General features: G+C 39.3%; 1 protein-coding gene across 1 annotated transcript in view; it reads right to left on the bottom strand.

The window, feature by feature from the left end:
• The window catches only part of LOC104287877 (multidrug resistance-associated protein 1-like), a 55,503-nt gene extending 40,637 nt beyond the window's left edge, over positions 1 to 14,866 (bottom strand). The window contains 5 exon segments of the mRNA XM_009886611.1: positions 557 to 682; positions 1,452 to 1,628; positions 2,461 to 2,489; positions 2,492 to 2,567; positions 14,777 to 14,866. Coding sequence (XP_009884913.1) covers positions 557 to 682; positions 1,452 to 1,628; positions 2,461 to 2,489; positions 2,492 to 2,567; positions 14,777 to 14,866 — 498 coding nt within the window.
• Between the last annotated feature and the right edge of the window lie 55 nt (positions 14,867 to 14,921).

Raw genomic sequence — 14,921 nt, forward strand, 5'->3', positions numbered from 1 at the left:
GTGAAAGTAGACGATACTTGCGAATCTAAGTAGGAAGAGTTAGCTGGGGACACCTACATATGTGCCCCACGGCATTTAAGACTTTCCACCATGCCATCGAATGTAACAAAGAAAACATGCACTAAAGAATATTACATGCAAGAGAGTTTGTAATAAGATACTTAATAATGCAATGCCTTCAACAGGCTTTTACCAAGTTCAGTGTGACTTGTATTATCTACATTTAATCAGTTCTCTCAACTTGATTCCTCCACCTGATGCTTGAGTCAAGCTATTTATGAATGGTAGCTCTAGCCTACCAAAATACAGCAAGACAACTAGCACTGGCGTGCAATGCACAGGCAACAGCTGGGTTGGGTTTGGTTTTGGGTTTTTTTTCTAATTTTTTAATTAAAAGGAAGCAGACATTTCAGAGTCAATATTTCATAGTTCAACAGCAGATTAAATCTGTATGTAAAGATTGTAGCTTAAACAATGACAACACTGTGAATAACACTAAGATGCATATTACTGCTTAAGGCTTTGCATGAACAAAGGCCATAACAGAAGAACTTACCATTGTTATACCCAATACTGTAGGCCTAACAAGAAAAAATGGAGCTCGAAAAATATTTTGATTTCTTTCCCAGAAAGAGTAGAAAAGGTCTGCCCAGCAGACTATCCACAGTATTAAGCCCAAAGCCTGCAATACAAAAGCGTATTTTATACATCAGTTCACACAGATTAGGCAGCACAATATATACATGAACACTAGATATTATGTGTTAGTACAAGGAGTCAAAATCAGATCACCTCTTCTGGGCATTTCTACAACATGCACAAAAGAAGAGTAATTTGGCTTTACCTATTGGATCCCCATCAGAAGAAAAGGGTTTACTAATTTTTAGTACCATATAATTCAGTGTATTATGAAGCAGAAAGCTGGTGAATCTCACTCCTGAATAACAGACTGCAGAGACAAAAACTCTCCGATCCACCATGCTATTATAGTCCTTCTTAAAACTTTTCACTTATTCTACAGGAACAAAAAAAATTAAGAAAACATTGAGTACCTATTTCACAATAGAAGTGGAATAGAACACCTGCAGCAGCTCTAGAAATCTATGCTGCATAACTTAGGAAGTTGATGGGATGAAAAGTTATTTTTATTATTGAAATAAAGGCCTTGAGGTTGAGTTGCCTTAAAATAGTCTTCTCCAACTGGTCTAACAAAGGATTTGCATGCTTTTTTGACATGTCAGAGTAAATTTCAGAAAGCCTACTGATAAAAGGGCAACAGAAACACACAAGGCTTGGAAATCAAACACAAGTAGAACGAATTAAGTTACAGCTGTAGCGTGCACACAGGCCAAGATTGATGCTCAACAAAAACAGTGTGCTAAAACATAGCTGAAAATATATTCAAACCTCCAGATAAGCTTAACACATTCCAATTTTAAAAAGTCACATACCGTTTTGGCTTTGTTGAGGTTTGACATTTGTATGTATCCCCTGTCATGACAACGAAGGTATAGGAAGTACACTGGGAAGCAGACCCACAGGTAAATGCAAGGAATCCAGACCAGGACTGTGTTCTGAAAGCACTGGGTGAAGTCTGGATTTTCTGTGTGCCATGTCAAATTCCAATCCTGGGGAGAGAAAATAGATGAAGTTAAAGGAAAAGCAAACACAGAACTTCAGTATTTTAAAAACCAGAAATAGTCACTACCTGCCTTATTCTGTCTCTCTTATTGAGTATTTACTTATGCTTGTATTAAACTTGCTCCATTCTGTGTTGTATCTGATTTTATTGCACTTTTCATAGCTCAGAAGTTTTAAACCTTCACAAGAAGACATTACTGTCACTTTTCTTGGTTCTACACAGCTGACCATTTCACATAACATAAAGATCCTGATAAGTACTGTTAAGGTATTAACAGTATTAATCAAGGATTTTCACATATCATTGCAGAAAAATAAGGTGACAATGATAGCTATCTCCCATTATAACCACTGTGCACATCCATATAAATACTCAGATACACCACATTCCCAAATTTCAGTGTGGAAACATTATCTGGCATACAGTAAAAGTGAATAGCACAAGACAACATCACTATTTCTAAAGTAGTCTCATAGCTCCCAAGCTGTCTGCAGAAAACCCAGTTGAGACTTTTTTGTAATTCATAACAACAGGGCATAAAACTAAGGGCTCACCCTCGCAACCTGTCTCCTACACAACAACAGGAAAATGTAAATCAATGTAATTCCATGTTTTCCTACTTCTCTCAACACGATTCTCGGAAACAAGATAAACCACCTTACAATCAAACCATAACTGACAGAGTAATAAAAACGTGATCACCATTTCCATTACTGGTACAAGGACTATTTATAAGGACAGGCTATTTAGTAAAATGAACTTTCATACCATATTTATGATTGCCTTGAGTTAGGGAAATCTCTTGCAGGAAATTTTACCTTAACATTACTGGCTTTCCTGTAAAATTATCGTAAGGGACACTTCTTCTCAAGTGCTGTAGCTTTCTGACTCTCCACCAGAATGATGCAATACAGAGATACTGCTGCTGCAGAGAGATTACAGTATTCAACAGCCAAAGCGAAGCTCACAGGCTTCTGTTTAAAAGCCACACAGCCAACAGAAGCAGTCCCATGCCCAAAGGCTTGTTAACTATAATGTCATTTTCAGTTGCAAAGCATTCTTTCAGACAGTTGCACAGCTTACAGCTGCACAGAACACCAGTACCACGACTGGGACATAAAGGCAGTCAGTAAACCTTCTCCTCTATAAATCCCTGAGCTGGTCACAGAAACAAGCACCATCATCCCCATTTTATAGATGAGGAAATAGAACCAAAAGGAGCTGTAGCACCTGCCCCTTCTGTTCCAACAGTGAAGCTGGAAACAGATCCCACTGCTGTAAATTGCCAGGCTTTGATCTTTATTTGTCGCCATCTTCCACTGATTAAACAGTTTCAAACACAATTACAAAGAGAGGAAAACAGATCTAAAGATAAATCAAAGATATAACTTGCAAAAGTTTCAACTTCAGGCTAACCAGACATTATTTTATCATAGAGCAGGTTTCCCCTTAAATTTGACCATTCTGTATTAAGATGACAATTTCTACTGGTTTGGGTTGATGGGGGGGGGGGGGGGGGGTGTTTGGTGGTTTTTGGTTTTTTTTTTTTTTTTTAAAAAAAAGCATACCCAAACTTCTCTTGAAAATGTATAAACAAAAACATTTTCCTTCCCCACTACTTCCCTCTTAATTACTGTCAGAATCTAGGACTTCTTTCTCGGTTAGATACAACATAAAATATGCACAGGACACACAGCTGTTATTTTTCTCCTCTAATCCCACAGCATTCTAAGAATTCTTCTCAATATAATTTTTAATTTGTCAGTTTAAAAAAAAAATTACAATCTCCAAACTTAATAACACCAATTCAAGGAAATTAACACTGGTAGAGCACAAAAATGCCTAAATATGTTTTAGTGTATCTGCACAGGGGTCATGTAAGTTGTTCGTGACAAGGCAGCGGCTGTGAGACGCTGTGGACGAGCCACATGCTTATTAAGTTCCCCAACTGCATAACATCATCAGAAATTTCAGCTGAGTCATCCTTACTTTTAGCTACCGCACAAATCGTTTTGCCTTTCTAAGTCCCAGCTGCTCTGCTCCAGCACAACAGCCAAGAAAAAGTCTCATGACTCTGCAGAACAGTTTACAATTCACAAATTAAAATAGTTAGTATGATTATACAAGTAAATTGACAGGATGTAATCAGCTTTACAACAAACAAACATAAGCACTCACATTTTATTGAGTAAACTTTTTGAGATCTACATACTGCTTAAGAAAGTTACTATCTCCTTTTTCAGTGTTTTTAAATGCTTGCTGTAAAATGAATCAGGCAATTACCAAAAAGGACAAAGCAGGTAATGCACATGTCACTGCCACAGGGCTAAATAAAAGAAAGAAGTGTTGTATGCATGACTGCTATGCATACAGCCTGGGGGATATTCTAAAAAACACGTGCAATCTTTCATTTGACATTCATATTCGCAAGTTATCTGGAGATGTTTCTACATGAAAGGCAAGAGGGTACAATGCAATGGTACTTCAGGGTTAAGAACAGAAAGTTGGGACAAATGGGCAGTTTGGGGTAAGATTACTGCCAGAATTTAACAGCTACAGCAACATCAGTGTATCTTCTTTCACAATTTTCCAGGATTTGATCCAGAGGCTGTTGATATCAAATAGCAGTTTGCTTAGCTTAAATACACTATTCTTCCCTGTACAAGAGAAATGGCCACACACAGGGGAGGTGCAGAGGCCCCTTTCATTTTACATTCATTTCAGCTGACAAAAGGTGAGGAAAGCATGCATGAAGAAAAAGACATGGTAGTATTTTTTCCTGGTGATTCCCTAGGTGCAATTCTCTCAGGCTATGTCTACATCAGGCAGTAGCACAGGCAGGAATAGAGCTTTAGACCCAACGCTTGCTGCTGAGCACCCCATGTCCTTACAACACACCTTTCAGTCAGGTTTGCATAAGACAAGTTGCAGGCTCCCCTGCCGACTGGCCAGACTGCCCATTAGCCACTGGAACATGTTTCCCAGTTAATGCCTGTCCAAAAGGCACTTGGGCCACTCAGTAAACCAACAAACAGGACAGGGGACTGTCAGGAGGTCACATCACAAGCAGGCTCCCAGTCTGAACTGAGATGTTAATGCCCTCAGTGGGCAGAGCCAAGCGGAACTCAATCCATTACAAAAGAAAGGCATACCTTAAGTTCTGCATGAAGGATACCATAGCTCTATGAGGGTCAATCCTGGCTGGAAAATGTCACTGTCATCATGAAGCCAGCACGTATTCATATGCAAATTACAATGTTCAGTTACACAAGTGTAGACTAGTTCTGCCAGTCTGAAGTACATGCTTCTTTGCTTTACATAAGCCTAGTTACAGAGTTTTATCAAACCAAAATTCTTTACGAGTCAATGCAGGAACACTCACTGAAGCAGACTGCTGTATTTAACAGACATTAATTCGCAAAATTTATGACATTTCTTTTGACTCAAGTTTTAGAAACACTATTTTAGCAAGTTTGATTAAAGCACTAAGTTGCCCTATTTTCACATCTCAAAGATTAAAATCAATTTTCACACTGACTGATCAGCTAATACTCCTTTGCAAGAGTACATCAAATGACAGAAACCTAAGCATCCACTGAAAGACTACACAAACTAGCAGCCTCCTGCAATGGAGAAGGAAGAGGAAAAAGGAGGTTGGATCTATAGCTATTAGATTGTATAATCTGGAAGCAGCCTTCAATTTAAGCCATGACTGCAGGAACCCACAGAATCAGCGTGATCCTTCTTCCTTTCTTGGTAGACACTGGAGAGAAGAGATGTGCTCTTGGCGTAGTTTTAGTCTACTCCAGAAGAACCCCATCTCAGATGTTAAAACAATTTCAGGTTGGTGTTGGTTTTTTTTCCTTTTAAAATCCCTGGGTAATTTTAAAGTTTCCCAGAATAGCAAATGGGTACTTTTAAATTTATCCGACCTATTTCTCAGTTTTCATTTCCATCACCAGCACCATGGCTGAAAAAAATACCAGTCCGCAGTTTTTGTGCCCGATAGCACGTTTTCTGTTATGGCACAAAAAGGCTTCCTATCACATTTGAAGTGAAACCCTCTATCTCCAAGAAGGGCACAAAAAATGCTTGGTGCTCCCCAGAATCACGTGGATCTATTCACAGGTAAACCACTTATTAACAGTGCACAAAGCCAAGGAAAAATAGAACACTACATTAATTCCTGTCTAAAATTTCAGGAAGAGGAGAGATAAAAGCATTGGCAGTAAGACTGTAAGACAAAGTTGGAACACAAAAGATCAGTTATTCTGCCTCTGTTGAAGGAAGGAAGACTACAGGGAAGCTGTACACCTCCAGTGCGCATAATCTTACTTGACTCTGGACGGGACCTTGTGGCTGGCTGCCTCTCTCCTGGCAGCTAGGACGGGCTGTTAAGTGAGCAGCCAGCAGCCGCCTGTTCTCATCTCAATAATCCTACTTGACCCAAAGCACATTTGAAAATTCTCACTGGCAGAAATGGAGGCACCAAAATCGCTCAGTTTCATGCCTGCTGTGCACACGCGTGCTAGACATGCAGGCTGCTAACCACACTGTTAAATCCACCTCCATGAACGAGTTGTGACTGAAAAATTACTTAAACGTTACCACACACCTACCGTAGAAAACGAAATTACAAAACCACACTAAAATCTTAATATCATGGTCAACATTTACTCCTTCAAATGGAGTTTGATATTGACATCAGCGGGTACCCACTACTTCAATATCACACACAGAAGAACACCTCCTTTGTAATACCAAGATATGGTTTCTCAATCTTATTAAATAAAAAACATTTTTCATTTAATGCAGTGCTTACATTTAGTAGAGTGCAAGTAATTAGCTCTCTCCAGCACTAACACTGTAATCGCAACTGACACCTTTCATTATAACAGTATCATCACTTTCTCATTGAAATAGTAAGTCTCCCAATCTGGCAGCTCTAGATATCATATTAAAAAAAAAATTTCCCAGTGTAGCACCTATAAATCCATGAGGTGACTCAACCATTCTCCATCAGATGCCACAGGGCCATCAGCCTTTAGCCTACACTATCTAGGACAGCAAATTTCCTGCCTGCCTCTCCCCAGATAGATTTGCCTGATCTGGCTGAGCCTACAGCCTCAGAAGAGCTACTAGCAGAAAAGGACTTCTCCTTTTAAGGCTGCTTTAAAGGAACTCTGATCTTGCTTTAAAAGTCCCGGATACTGCCATTCTCCATCAAAACCAATAATAAAAACAGTGACACTGTTGACCACACTGAGAATTAAGGAAAACCATGAACTACAAAAGTGATGCAGATTTTGCCGTAGGTTAGAAGGAGGTCTGTTTTCAAGTGATGAACTTAAAAGAGCTCTCCAATGTTATTCAGCTTGCCAAGTAAGTTTATTCAATTTAGCTTTAGAAATTTTGAAGAAAGACTGAAAAATATTATGAAAACATTATAAATACAGGGTCATTATTCTGCATTCACATTTTGGAGTCAGGACATGATACACATGCTGAAGCTCACCATTTCTCTAAGAGCATATTTAGACTAGAGCCTACAACAAGCACAATCACACACAATCTTCACCAGCATAACATTTGCTCTGGTGTGCATACTGTACAGGCTAAATCACAAGACGTGACAAGTTGATAAAACAAGGAACAGATATTTGTACAAAAACCCCTCCAGAAACCCCACCAAAAAAAGCAGCAGAAACACCCACACCTGCAACTCTCCTGTCTGCACAGCAATACTCACAGAAACAAGCAGCAGAGAGTAACAACATCCCTAACAGTGGCAAACAAGGCACTAAATGAGGTATACGACACTACAAACAATCATCACAAACCTCCTACTTACATGTTTGTAAGTCATTTAAAAATACTACGCATATTATATTGAAATTACTTTGGAAAAAGTACTACTTGCATTAAAGGATCCAATTGCTCTAGAATCAATTCCTGATGAAGTATCATAATATACAAGGACAAACATACCTTTCCACATTAGTTGACATTTATTTCCTCTAGCTTTTCTCCTTAATAAACAGGGAGTTACCCAAAATCCACAGATCTCTCCTGTGACACAATGTAGTTATTCTCGCAATTGAAGTTAGCGCAGAATGTACAAGTAAAATGGTACCTTTGCTGTGATGCATACAAAGTGAGCTCATGCTGCATTTAAGGAAAGCTTTCAATACACTGCCAATTCATTTGAAGACCTATACTACCTACATGAAATTAATGGTTTACTGGTTTATTGTATCATTTAAGAGAGTACTCTGCAAATAGGAAGTAGAAGAAAAACTTAAAATACTCGTACAGATTTACAATAATATCTTTCCAACAGTTATTTCCTATCCTTAGTGAAAGACAGCCAGGAGAGATTTTTTTTATATATTTTTAGAACACACAAAACCAGGATTCTACTAAAAAGTAAAAGCCATGCAACCAAATACTTGATCTTCTTCCCAGACCTCCACAGACTCTAAAAACTACTTCTGCCAGAAGAAATGACAGAATTATGCTCCTGCACAGAATTATACCACTTACCACAAGCAATGGAACAAATAAACACAGAGCGTGCCAGACTGCTGATTTGGGAAGAGACTTCAGGACTTCCCTTCACGGTCTCATCTGAGGATAGGTGCTCATATCCCCACAAAGTCCTCAGACATTTCTTCAGGCCAGTAACAGCCCAATTAGATCAGTAAGTTTCTGCCTTTTTGTTCTTCTACTGCCGCAAAGGTGAAGTAAGAAGTGTTAATGGTAATTACCACATTGGGATGTAAGAACTAGATTCAGATCTCCAACTCTCAGGGAGATCACATTCACCCACAGAAAAAACATAGTTTGGGGGTTTTGGTTTTTTGGGGGGTTGGATACTCTTTACTACAGGAGAACTAAACCTACCATGCAATTGAGGTTCTTCTCTTACTTTACGTTAGAGTCGGGGAGAGGGAGGGGAAGGGGGCAGGCAGGGCGGAGAAGGTCCTTCACCAAACAGTGAGAACACAAAACATTTCTCCCCATAAAACCATGCAAGGAACAAAACTACTGATATTAAATCTGAAGTTCTTTGGTTAAAATGCTAGTAATAGTCAGGGAAGGAAGGAACAGATAATAGTTTAGCAGAAGATTGAAAAATACAGTTCTTCAATTAAGATTTTGATGTGCAAGTCTTTTGTCTGAATAAAAAGCCCTAAATCATTCACAAGCAAGCCTTCTAGCCCAGCCTCCCAAAATACCACATTCAGATAGAGACCTCAAATGGTGGAAAGAGACCATGACTTTTCTTCCTTTGTTTCAAAGTAATTCTGAAATCTAAGCTTTACTCTTATAACATTGTCACAAGATCTTCAGAGCAAGAGGGGGAATGTTAAAGGAAAAAATAATCACATAATAAACAGGGATCCTAAAGTTTTTAAATCATTTCTATAAAAGAAGATTTAGGGGGGAAAATATGAGTGTTTCTAGCAACAGCAAATACCCTTAATTTCTCAAGTTTTCTATTAGAAATGGTTTTAGCAAGACTAAATTATCAACAGTAATGACTTACATAATGCAGATTTGACTTGTTAACACAGCCAATAAAAAGCCTCCACCTTCCAACACTGGTCCTGAACATAAATCGGATGTCAGCACCTCCTTGTCCCAAAACCCAACATCAGTATGTCCTAATGTTTACAAAGAGTTGAAATCCTTTGTTGTGGACAGCACTGCATCAGCTGAAACTGTGTGTAAAATGACAAGAAAAAAGCATGTTTTGCCTTTGTTTCCCTTTAGCCTAAAATAAGAAGCTGGTGCTAACAAGTTGCCAGAGAAAGGAGCACCTGCAGCTGCGGAATTTACAAGAGCTGATCTTTGTAATCCAAGAAGCTAAAAGCTACTGAACTATGCCTATTTTTTGTGTCAGGAAAACATATGAGAGATTACGTTCTGCACTTGCAAAATTAAAATGTTTAGCCTCTTTCTACAGACATAGCATTTCTGTACCCTGACATGTCTGCAAGTACCATAAGACAACATCTGGTCACATGACAACAAAGTATTTACCATTCAGTTTCAGAATCAAAAGGATGAGTTTTGCCCTTCTGTAAAGTTTTTCAGTTAAATCACTTAAAAGCATACAGAAAAAAAGATTGCTGCTGTCATGTCCTTTTTGCATCAAAACCAGGACTTCTGCTTAATAATGCAACAGCCTGTATTTCGAGTTCAAATCACTGTGAGACGTTTGAACACACCTGGGTTATAATCTTACAAAGGGACTAAGGTAACCACATAAATTGGAATAAACTGTATCCAAAGCTAACACAGAGGCAAATGGTGAGAAAACAGTAATGCACGGAATTCTGACTCTATTAAAAGTAAGCAAAAGGTCAGTACCCGGCAGTAGGCTTTTTAGAGATGTGACCCAGAATGACTTCAGTGCAACCCGGGTTAACCTTCAGTTAGTCCCAGTATAGCACAGTGTTTCAATGTAAACTGCATTGTAACTGCATGGAACAGCATAACTTACTCAGACTTTTTGCTGGGGTTTCCCCCTCCCCCTCATTTAAGTTTTCTGTGCAACCTTGAACTGACAGCTGTAAAATGACAGGTCATCTGTTAAGGAAACCTCCATCAACAACAGAATCTGAGCCTTCATTTTCCTGTATTTCCCCAAAACTGAAGAGAGGTAAGTTTAATTTCTAATATAAGTATAATTTCTATGCAGATTTAGACCTTTGTTCACATGACCAACAAAAATGTTTTACAGGTTTAAACAAGAGAAAGGTGACAAGCCTCTGGCATTGATTGCTAAAAAAAACAGCAACAACCAAGCTATGAAAATCAGGCAATCAGCTGTTCGGTATAATAAAGGCAACCATGTTGTGTAAAGGTTTTTCTGTTCAACACTCTGCTGCTCCTCCTCTGTTCTAAATGCTGTCCATGTATGACCTTCCTATGTCAGCTAATGTAAGTAGTATTCTGATCTGCATACTCTTTTAAACCCTTAATTATCTAGCTGGTCACAAATGCACTCATAAACTTGATACCTTTACAACTAAAGGAAGACTCTAAACTTGTAACTTTTACCAAGCCCACTCAGCACCACTCTCGCAGCACCTCAAAATCCCACAAACATACTGAAAAAGCACTAAAGACATATTTTACAGTGCAAAAAGCTGCAAGGTTCCAAGAGACATGCTAATTCATTGCTTATCTAACACATGAAAGCATAAGCCACAGAACCTCAGAACATGAAATTACTCCTTACATAAAACATCTGGTTTTCCTTCAGAAGTCTATTTCAGGAAAACTAGCAGTGTCCCAGTGTCCTCATAAACAATATAAGCCTAGCAGCTGTTTACCTCACACAATATTACTTTCCAAGTGTCAGCTAATCATTATAATGACTTACAGAATATTTTTTCTTCTTAATAAAAGCTTTTTAAGCCACATTATAGTTTTAGAAGTTCCTAACATGTCTGCAACCAGCCAAGAGAGGCTGGTGGATCTCCCCTAGCTACATTGTCAACCCAAACACAAAACATAATGTCTTTGGACAAACACTCAAGAAAAAACATTTATTAAGGCAGACAGAACTCTACACAACAGCAAGGGAAGCAGAACCCAATCCTGCCAACTTGGTCCCCGGATTTTGCGTCCAAGGCTCTGCCTCACCTTTTTCCATCCATTCTGTTTACCTCCTCTAGCATGGTTCCATATGAAGAAGCACTAGGCGTAGCTTTTGGATGCAATTTCTCTACTGACAGAGAAGAGGCTCCACAAAAGCTTTCTCACCAACAGTAAAGAAACAGGCCTCATTTACATAGGCAGACACAGCTTGAATCATTACAGAAAACTAGTTTTCAAAACAAAACAGGAGATGAAAACTTGCTTTTCTCCTAGAACTGAATGGAATTACTTGCTTTCAATCCTTCCCCAACAACTAAAAGTCCAACTAGAAAAACGTGGAAAAAAAATTCCACTAAGTTCTCACTGACATAAAGAGAAATAGATTTAGCTTTATCTAAATTCATTTAAAAAAAACACAATGTCTTTCCCCGTTAAGGACATGATAAAAGCTTATATAAATATAAGCCATTTCTCTCACATTCCCTTAAGTATAAGCAAGAACCTCAAAAGTTTAAGATTCTACTGGACTTCTAAGCATCTTCTAATGAATTAATAACTGAGACTTCTTGTAAAACTTGGCTGAGCACTTGGGGAAGGACTGTAAGGAACTGCTTAGTTTCAATTCACTTTTTCTTTCATATCTCCTACGTCTTTTTCACAAAAGCCCTGAGTTTTTAAGGCTAACCCCCAAAGTGTCACAAGAACTCTTAACCTCCTCCTTTATCAATTTCAAACATGAAAACACTTCTCTAAATGCGATACTGCATAGCTTACAAGCTCTGAAAAACTGAAATTTTATTCAAAAGAAAGGAAAACCAGCAGACCATTTCAAAATGGAACCACACTGAGACCACCACAATTGTGCACATACCCAGACAACCAGGTCAGCAGGCCAAAGTGTACATGAAGTTCTAGATCTGCCTTCACACTTACCCTGCTTACCTAGAATGATAGGGTTCCTCACCCCACCCCACTTCACTTCCTGGGTTTAGGGTTTTTGGGGTTTTTTTTGTGGTGGTTTTTTTTTGTTTTTTTTTTTTTGTTTTTTTGTTGTTTTTTTTTTACACTGGTATTGAGGCAAGGCAGACTGCATTCATACACTAGTGATACTCTAGGCAAAGCTATCTCAGTATGTCAGGTCACAAGAAAAGTTTTCCAGTTTAAACAGTCCCTTAAAGTCACTGAACTGAAATGCAAGTAGTGCAAAACGTTACCCCTAGCCCACTACTGTATTTTAAAGCTTTCACTGTCATCACCAGTTATTAGAAAATAGTAACTTTATCTTACACAGCTGTACCTTTCTTTATATTATGGATGGGATACTCATTCTGAGATACTCCAGGATGTCAGATAAAGCAAGGATTAAACAGTACCTTTCCAAAAAGGGAGTCTGGTTCAAAGGAAGTAAGAAACAGTTAAGTTCTGTAAGCAAATCTGATTGCAGTGAAGGTAATATCCTGAGTGGGGACACAAAGAGGTTAAATAGTGAGAAGAAAAAAAAAAAGGAATGAAGAAGATGGCAAATTTGCTTGGGCTGTTGACCTTTCAGAGGAAGTATTAAATAAAACCAATCTGTTTAATTCTCAGACAAGAACTTTCAACAATAACATTCCTTGGGTGTGCAAACAAGAAAAATCCTGGCCAGCAAAGCTTAAGAAGATTAGCATACAGTCTTTAAGGGCCCATTAGGTTCTTTCAACCTGCAAAGTCTCCCCCACAATTTAAAACTGTTGCCTCAAACTCAGCACCACCATTGACAGACAACACATCTCTTCCTTGAAGCCAAGCTTGGCAGCACTAGGAGATCCCGCTGATCCACTAGCAAGGCTTCAGCACCAACCAAAACGGCTGATGTGGCCATATAGTTCACCACAAGAATGCAATAACACGTGTCACTGGGTATCCAGCTAGCACCCAGCTCTGAGAAGCAGAAGAGTGCAGACCACAAGATATGAAGGACAGTAGCACTCAGACAGGTGGTACCTAGAAGCCCAATGAAACACTGCCTATACATAGGCATTTTCTTAAAATGCATTACAACTTCAGCTTCAAATATCAGTAACAATGCAAATACCAGAAAATTAGGTAGCCAGAGTATCCATAAGCACCAAAACTAGCATTAATATCCTCCCCACTGCTACTAACAACAGAACAACAAAGTGGATACAGAGTGTTGTTTATGAGGACAAGTTCAGCAAGAAAGAAGATTTTTCCAGACACATCTTACACCAACTAGAATTCACAATTGTTCTTTTGCAGGACTAGAAGAATCCAGAAATCAACCAACCACACCCACGGGATCTTTAGCTGGAAGAAATGAAAGGCAGACTCCACGTGATTTGGAGAAGTATGACAAATCACAAAACCATCTATATTCTTGGAAACCAATGCAACTAGTTGAAAAAAAAAAATGTATGGAGTAGTTATGACACACCACAAACATCAGAAATGGCTGTAGTATATACAAGAATTGTAAGTGTTTTCATAATGAAAGACCTTGCCATCAGAAATTCTATACAAACTAGTTGCTTCCAACATCCTGAGTGTAGTTCTTGCTTCTACCTTTTCCATTCCACCATTCAAAGAACCGGCAGCTGTTTTTCACAATACTACTACTTTGTCAAGTCTTTGTCTCATCCTAAGAGAGGAAAAAAATACATTTGATGACCACTCATAATGTAGTCACTTCTGAGAAACCCAAAAATTAGCTGAAAAGAGATATGAACTTAAACAATGTAAGGGCAGGTAAACAGAATCACTTTTGATCGGTTGAAAGGGCTAAATATCTTAAAGTCTTAATCATTTTAACAATATTTGCTGAGTAATATTTTAATGGTTCTTGAGATAAATAGTACAACGGCATTTGTTGAGACATCCAATTTTATATTTTTTTCCTAGTAAGGCAGCTCATTTGCTCAATACTATCTGGCAAATACCTGATGAATACGTGAAAAGTTCTTTGAACTGTCTAAGAAAACCCATGTGTTTCCCTCTTACTTGCACATTGCTTTCAATAGCTCTCACCCCCACTTTTTTTTTTTTTTATTAAAACTTCCAGCTCTCTCTCCTCCCTTCCTCCACACGACCTGTTTCCTCTTTAGTAGCATTTTCACAACCCTCCTGCCCCCACACAGGCCTCACTGCTGCCTGCACCTGTGTGCCTCTGCAGAGGAGCCCTGGGTCCCAGCTCGGCAACACAGCAACGTTTCCACATCACTCACCTTTGCATAGCTGGTTTTCAGTTCACCCAGAGCAGGCTGTGCTCACCACCCTTCATTAATGAAGAGCAAAAATATTGCTATGCAAACATGCGCTACAGCTGCTAGCCTGCAGAAAGTGTATCTTTGGCCTCCCTCACAGGACGGCACACCACTCTTTAGCAGGATAGCAGCAGTTAGTAGTCACCGTTATTGTTATTACCCACACAGCCCTGAGTAACGCAGACGAACGGCCAACGACAGCAGAGAGGGACTGCTCCGGTCACTCGGCAACTCGTTTCCAGTCTCGCAGGCAAGCACTCACCCACCAGTACCCCCTCCAAGCGCCCCCCTGCCGGAAGACCCGCACTCGAGGCACGCCAGCTCCTGCTCTGCGACCCGGCCGCGGGGACATCGCGCCCACCCAGAGAACGGCGAGCCCCCGGCCACGGCCCTGCCCCGCCACCCAG

This window comes from Charadrius vociferus, unplaced genomic scaffold (assembly GCF_000708025.1).
Source record: "Charadrius vociferus isolate BGI_N301 unplaced genomic scaffold, ASM70802v2 scaffold46, whole genome shotgun sequence".
NCBI classification, from domain to species: domain Eukaryota; kingdom Metazoa; phylum Chordata; class Aves; order Charadriiformes; family Charadriidae; genus Charadrius; species Charadrius vociferus.